At 36.3% G+C, this 7,882-nt stretch overlaps 1 protein-coding gene and 1 long non-coding RNA gene across 2 annotated transcripts; both read right to left on the reverse strand.

Annotated features, from left to right (window-relative positions):
* Nucleotides 1–1,413: 1,413 nt before the first annotated feature.
* Nucleotides 1,414–6,081, reverse strand: LOC149165631 (uncharacterized). The gene is made up of 3 exons (XR_016260760.1): nt 5,944–6,081; nt 2,068–2,212; nt 1,414–1,841 (listed from the first exon to the last, which is right to left on the reverse strand). It is a non-coding gene; the product is annotated as an uncharacterized LOC149165631 (long non-coding RNA).
* Nucleotides 5,930–7,301, reverse strand: LOC149165632 (uncharacterized). Its single transcript, XM_089432336.1, has one exon. It carries the CDS (start codon nt 6,933–6,935, stop codon nt 6,039–6,041), a length of 897 nt encoding a protein of 298 aa, XP_089288462.1. The 5' UTR covers nt 6,936–7,301; the 3' UTR covers nt 5,930–6,038.
* Between the last annotated feature and the right edge of the window lie 581 nt (nt 7,302–7,882).

Below are 7,882 nucleotides of genomic sequence, written 5' to 3' on the forward strand. Positions count from 1 at the left end.
GCACATTTTATATACTTTAGGACAGGTCTGGGAAGAGGATCAAACAATTATGTGAACTCTTAGTGCTGAAGTTGCTTTTGTTGTTAACAGCAGAAGGTCTGACCAAGCTTTAGGTTTTTGAATATTCCTTGGTGGTAATTAATTGGATAAATGGAAAATTAAAGATGGGCAATCTGGTTCGGTCCCACATTTGAGGAGGTGAAATCAGTGGTTTCAGTTTTTAATAAATTTTTATTATTATTTTTTTATATTTCTACAGAGTTATGCTGAGGCAGGTTCACTCAAAAAGGAGGGCATCCAGTTAGTCGCTGACCATTTGGATGGTAAAGAAAATCAAGGATGTTTCAGTTTTGGATGAAAGCAACCCTTTAAATGTATGGCCTTTGTACCAATCAGCACTGATCATGAGCATACAGCTCCTATTATCTGTATTTTTCTCTTAGCTGTTGATTCTTTGAAGTAGACTATCCTACCAGTTTTTGTTGGTTTATGATAGGAACAGTTTTAAGCTCCTCTTAGTAGTTAAAAATCCTAAACATTATGAAGGATTACTCTAATGATCAATTTTTGTAATTTGATCTCAATGCTGCTCTAATGATCAATTTTTGTAATTTGATCTCAATGCTGTAGAGGACTGCAACCTTATTGACTTTTTGACTTGATGAAATTCTCAAGAATGGGATGGAAATCTGAATTGAAAGATTGGGATGGATCTGGGTTATAAGGCCTTTATCTTGAGTTGCTAAAGGAAAAAGAATCTCCAGGTTTATTCGAAACAGCTAAAAGACTCTGCTGTATGTAATTATCAACTTGAACAGCAATTAAATAAAAAAACTGTGGAAAAAAACAGGCCACCATAACTCAAGGATCAGATAAAACACCAGATGTAAAGGAAAATAGAAGAGAAATTATTTTGTGTTCAAATGTTCTGAGCAGGACAAAAGTCCTCAAAATTTTCAATGGTGAGAGCTGATTAAAGTGAAAATGCTGTAAAAGGATGAGAAAGAAAAAAAAAATTCTCAATCTGAATTCACTGTGATCTTTTTGGTTGATGAAATGTGCTTGGTCTGCTGGCATTTTAGTCAGTTGAACAGAACAGCTATTTTCATTCATTTGTTACAGGTACATCTTGATTGAACGACTTAGTTAGTCTAGTTAATCCTTCTGCACAATAAACAGTACATGACTATAATTATTCTGTAAACAAATCAGGGAGAATATAACAATCACCATAATGAACTCAAGAAATCAATCTAACTTTGGGGTGAAAACTTTTGCTCCTCTCAGGAAGATCGAGCTCAATTTAGTGGGACAACATGTTGTTAGTAAGGATTCTAAGGCTAGGGCATTGGCCAACAAAAATGGCATTTGGAGCAACAACCCCAACACTTTGGAAAAGATTTTGAGACCAGATTAAAGAAAACCTTGAATATAGCAAAACCTATTTTAAAACTACATAACCTATGTGTAACCAGTACAACAAACCCACTGTTATGGGGCCGAGTTTAAGTAAATAATCATCCATTCATCCATTTGTATGTTAAAGAAAATGGTCATGTACCTACCTATAGGTACATAACAAAAAGAAAATATTCACTGATTTTGACTATGATTTGATTGATTTTGGTCGCATATGGATGCAAAAACTAGAACGGATAGACTATTCCATTAACAATTGCTTAGAATATTATAGATCATAATTTGTTTCCCTTGTAATACTTTTTCCTTTTTATTTTGGTCATGTACTTTGCTGAGCTCTCACATTCTGAATTTTAAAGACGTAAGATCTCCAAACATCCTACACTTCTAAAGAAAAAAAATGTCCTTTATGCCAGTTTCATCTGCATAGAAAATGACAAAACAAGATCAAACAGTAAAACAGAACAGAATTACTGGTATTACTCCCTAGCTGCACACGAAGTCAACATAGATGCTATGAATTTGATTTGATTCCTATTCAGAATAAATGCCTTCTAGAATTACTTAACAAAAATTCCCACGGCAAAATGGATGAGTTTGAATGCACTGTCTTGAACACAGTATATAAAAGAAGGATTAATGATATACTGCAATCTGGAATGCTGCATAAAGCCTCAAATATGAGAATTCTGTCCATGACTATAGTATTATACATGTGCCCTAACTCACATGACACGATGACATAGGACACGGAAGACAAAAATACGAGTATCTGAACGTGACACAGCAACCCCTGGAATGGCACAGAGGACATGTTATATATTATATAAAAAGAAAAAATATATATATATATAACAAATTAGTGAATTACACACAAAATGAAATATAGACAGATTTTACTTAGAAACTAAAACATCAGCGACCCCTGGAACATGGCACAGAGGACATGTTATATATTATATAAAAAGAAAATATATATATATATATATAACAAATTAGTGAATTACACACAAAATGAAATATAGACAGATTTTACTTAGAAACTAAAACATTTACACGACATGGCACAGAGGACATGTTATATATTATATAGAAAGAAAATATACATATATATATATAACAAATTAGTGAATTACACACAAAATGAAATATAGACAGATTTTACTTGGAAACTAAAACATTTACACGACCATATTCAAATCCAATCATACATTATACTTACAATCTATGTCACACGGTTCAAGTTCGAATTCGAGTTCGACAACGATTAAGTTCGATTCAAATTCGAATTTTCCGATTAGGTTCGAATGAGGTTCGGCATTAGGTTCGACTATACATATTTTTCAATATATATATATATATATGATGAAAAACTTTGGATTTCACCATCATAACGTTCGAATGAGGTTCGGCATTAGGTTCGACTATACATATTTTTCAATATATATATATATATATGATGAAAAACTTTGGATTTCACCATCATAACGCTCATTTCTTTAACCTATACAAAATTCTATTATATATTTTATTTGAAGAATCAGAATCTCAGTGTAATCCATACATTATAAATTAGTTTAATAAGTTAGATATCTCATTTTATAGCCTTTGATACAATTTTATAAAGTTAATTAACCAGAATTTGTTCAATATAGACTATATTTGAGCAGACCACCAGTTAAATATAAAAGAATATACAGATACCAAGTCACAGTAAAACTTCATCGTTCTTTTAAAAACCCATATCCCAGAAGTCGTTGGAAATGCAATTTTCGTAAAGTTGATGAACACAAATTTGTTAAACACACAAATAAATTGTAATTGTCAATTAAAGAAAGCCAGTTGTTTCACGTAATTATCTCACCCACAACAGTAAAATTTCAATGTTCTTCAATATTCAAAAGTCCGATTTCAAATAGGACACTGTTAAATATTTTGAGTATATTATTCATAATCAAGGAGGAACGTTGCAAGTATCGACTGTTTCCCAGATTTACATTCTCAAAGCAAAGTAATCAGTGTCCCTTATCTATAAAAGCCACCCTGCATAGTGAGTTCATCCCACACTTCTTCTCTGCATAGTGAGTTTACCCGTTTTCCTTTTTTGGGGTGAACAACAAATCAATGGAGTTTTTAGATTCAAGCAGTACAATTATTCGGTGTGCAATTGCACTTTTATTTATGAGTTTTATGTTGTTTCCTGTAGCATTATGTTGTGATAGTTGCCTTCACAAAACCAAGCTCGTGTACCACACTCAGCCAAGAAAACCGTCGAACTTCAAAAAATTTGTTTAAGTTCGCGATTAGGTTCGATTAGGTTCGTTGAGGTTCGATTAGGTTCGACGAAATTCGATGAGGTTCGAGTTCGACTTGAGGTTCGGCTTTCAGGGTCGGCGAACCTGAATGAACTTCAAAAAAAATTTACAGGTTCGCCGAATTTCGAACCTGAAGCTTCAGGTTCGCCGAACCCTGTGACATAGCTTACAATCATCAATTATACAACTAGTACTTACTACTACATCAATGGTGATAAATTGACAAACATTCAAGAAATTAAAACCATAAACTGCAGTTTTCTCATTAAGTCATCAAAATCAAAATGTACTACATAGACACTGAATCATTGAGTCACTGCTACTATAAGTGGGAATGCCAATGGCAAATACAAAACAGGGTAGATACTAGAACCGTAGATCAACATGGAAGAATCTCATAGCTCATCAACATCAAAATCAGCATCACTACCACCACTGCTCTCTCCTCCTACATATCTACCATTCCAACATTATTTTAATTATATTGCATTACATTTCTGTCTTTGAAACCTACATTTGTATGTATATATAATATCAGGAACTTCATTGAATTGGCTATTTTAGAGGATCCTTCAGGCACCATATTAAAATACAACCCATAAAACAAAGAAGCCAGTTTGCTGATTAGTAATATTCAAATTTAAAATAGGCTCTCTAAAAAAGGATGGATCATTTTTATCTTCAATGACACTTGTCTTGCAGGGTTGGCTCATGTACTGCTTTCATGATTTATTTGTAGATAGTGTTTTACTAAAGTAGTCATTCTGTAGTTGCATTGGTCAGCTTTATCAGGTTGCTCAAGTGCTGATTTTCTTCACCAAATTGACACACTTCAGAAGATTGCCAAATCAACTTACCTGCACTTCGAACCTCTTCCAAAACTCATTTCTCTCCCTTGCTATTCAAATGCTCCCACAGCTCCAAAAAAGTGAATGAATGTGTGGAAAATCAGGCCAACAGCAAGTTGTTGAGCATGCAAAGGGATTTTGGGATTTTTTCGAGGGACAAGTGTCATGAAATCGGGACATGAAATTGGCATGTGCCCAACACGAGTTTGACTTGTGTCATGCTCCCAGGACACGAGTCAAACTCATGTCCGGCATGTGTCATAGTGGTGTCATATCCAGCACAAAGAATTCATGATGGTGGGGGCGCATGTCATGTTACATAGCATATACCTGATTGGGTTTGTAAATGCTCTACTTAGAGCAACCATTTAGAATGGGTTCTTTACATTTCCATTTCAGATATCTGTAAAGATTCAATAGCATTTCCTAAGATTTTCCAAAAGCATATGCTCTCTTCTTCATAAAACACAATATAGTGATAAGTGGTGAAGGCATTCTCATGCCCTACAAAGCCAGACCATCCTACAGAAAGATGATATGCTCTATACACGACACGTTATGTTTTAGCTACATCATTACAAGATTCAGCTAGTCGATTAGCTTTGCACAACTCCAATCATACTCACCATATCCAAAAAACATATAAAACCAAGACTACACCCAGCCAGCGACTTTGTATCGTAATAGATAGAACAAACTAAACTTCAAGGCAAGGGCACAGGAAAATGTCTCATCCATAATAGGTCACACGAAATACATACACATATACAGTGACAGCCAAAATGACAATTATAAATCTTCTACTTTTGGGAGCCAAATAGAAAAATCAGAGTAAATATAATATTCAGTCAAAATTCCACAGACCACATTCTATGATTCTTAATCAGGTAATTATCAGAAAAAGAACGCTTAATGTAGATGATCTGAATCAGTCATTGACAAAAATGTTACAAGAAGTTGGCAAGTTGGAGACCAATGTGTGCACTGCAATCTTATTCACAATCTTGCAAGTTTATCCCAGAGCAATTTGAGATAGGTCACTTCTCATCATAATAAAAAAGAATGATGCAGATATTCTACAAAAATGCATTTACATCAGTTATCCACTAGGTTTTTAAAGAGGAGAAAAATCTTAAAGTATTTTCCTTCCAAGCTTAGATTACAGCTCTCTGCAGAAAACAAAGTTTCTCCATCCACAAGCTTCATGAATGTTTATCCTAGTAACCACCAGGCTCGAGGTTCTTTAGGTTATCTAAAGCTTAAGTGAATCGCAAAAGGCCTTTTTTACAAAATCAAGCATCAGTTATAGGCTTTACAAAGTCCATTGAAGAATTATGTGCTTTTGTATGTTTTAAGCATACCTGCAAATAGTCAGTAACCAAAGAAGTGCTCACCATGTCTTGCAACTCTATGAAGGTTCGTGACAAGCTGCATTTCATGCTTGTACAATTCCAAATCACTGAAGCCGCTCTTCACTGTGCATATCATGTTGCTCCCTTCTTTGCATTTGGTCCATGTGAAGGGCAGACAGGGGGGAACTAGATGCCTCTGACCTTTTCAATTCAAACCCAAGTTCTTTCTTCTTCAATTGAAGTATTAATTGCTCAGTCTCATGTATCATTCTTTCATTCTCCAACTTAAACCTCTCGAATTCCCTGTCCTTCTTACTCTTAAGCCTCTTCCACTTCATACACTGTTGCTCGAATTCAAGTGCCCTAGCTTGAATACCCAGTTTCTGCTCTGCCAATTGCAAGGTCCTATTTCTCATCCACTGTAGTTTCTGCGCTTCTGTCCTGGTACCCTCTTGCAACACACTCATTATCTCCTGATTAAAATTGTATGGGGTATTCAGTCGTTCGCCTTCCTGTGTCCCACCATACATCCCCTGAACCATCCTCGGCTTTTTCATGAATTCTCCGACCTCACCCTCAATCTCGAAACCCCCCTCATTTTCATCACTCTCCTCATCCTCCTCTTCATCCTCCGTGTCTTCATCTGCATTCTCCTCATCATCCATCTCCTCAGATATCGGCCTAATCGCTTCATTCCTCTCTCCGCTTCTCATATTTGCGCACACCGGCATCATACTATGCTCAAATTCTGCATGAATCCTGCCACCATTGTGGTATGCACACATCTCCCTGTAAAAAAGATGCTTAGAGCTCAGTATCTTCCTGACGCCCTCCTTCATCTTGGGGGACAGATCCATGCCATCATGAATGCTAGGATTCTCAACTACATCACAAGCAGTGCCCCTTCCATGGACATCATTCAGTCTCTTGTACCTCTTATTAAGGTCATTGAACTTATCTTCACATTGCTGTGGAGAAACACTATAGCCATTTTCCACCATGAATCTTGACACAGACTTCCACTTGCCCTTCTTCTACAAAATCCCAGCTTTCCTCTTATTCCCATCATTAGTACAGTCAGCATCCTCACCCACATATGAAACCACACAAATCAAAAGCCTAACAATGTCATCTGTCCATTTCATTCGGTGCCACAGGGAGGAACCCTTCTTGCCCATATGGGCCTCTGTTCCATCCTCACTGCGCTCGTCCTCGTCGCTCAAAGGGGGCTTCGCCTTAACGTTTCTAGGGTTTCCGAGGGCTAGGCAGTGCTGCTGCCCATTAGCCTCCTGGCTCAAAGTCACATGGGGGTGAGCAATCGATATAGGACCTACCATAATAGGATGCTGATGAGAAAGATGATGAAGTTGCAGGGCATCAAACGAAGGAGGACCACCAGACAACATTGTTCCATCCATTGCAGTGCCTTCCATTCTATCTATATTTCTATTTTCAATCAGATTTCAATGTATCTCTAACAATTTTGGGGCAATTTCAGTTCAGTTTTCATGTGGGTAGTTGTTAAACTTCCACTACTGAGTATCCAAACTATCCAAACTCCCAGAATACCCTTAGAACTGAGAGGAAACAATTGCATTTTAGCATTGAATAAAGCCTCAAACATTGGTTTATGCATACCTTGATTGCAACTGTTGTGCCTCAGTAGGTTTTAGGCATCCTCATTATTGTACCAGACCACAGGAGAATCGCACCACATGTTGCTCCATCAGAGGCCCGCCAATCTCACATGGGTTCAGTGCAATTAACTTGTCTTCTTCTATAATTTCAATTGCAATATAAAGGGGCAATTCTCATTGTTAAATTTTGTTCGTTAGGTTACAATTGCAATATACTAGGGCAATTCTCATTATTAAATTTTGTCGGTTAGGTTAAGTTTTGTTTGGAATAAGTAAAATTTAAGTGGATCTAATTATTAGTAAGAACGCAT

The sequence above is a fragment of the Pinus tabuliformis genome, chromosome 5_1 (assembly GCF_031772625.1).
Source record: "Pinus tabuliformis cultivar Carrire ecotype Pingquan chromosome 5_1, CPIR1, whole genome shotgun sequence".
NCBI classification, from domain to species: domain Eukaryota; kingdom Viridiplantae; phylum Streptophyta; class Pinopsida; order Pinales; family Pinaceae; genus Pinus; species Pinus tabuliformis.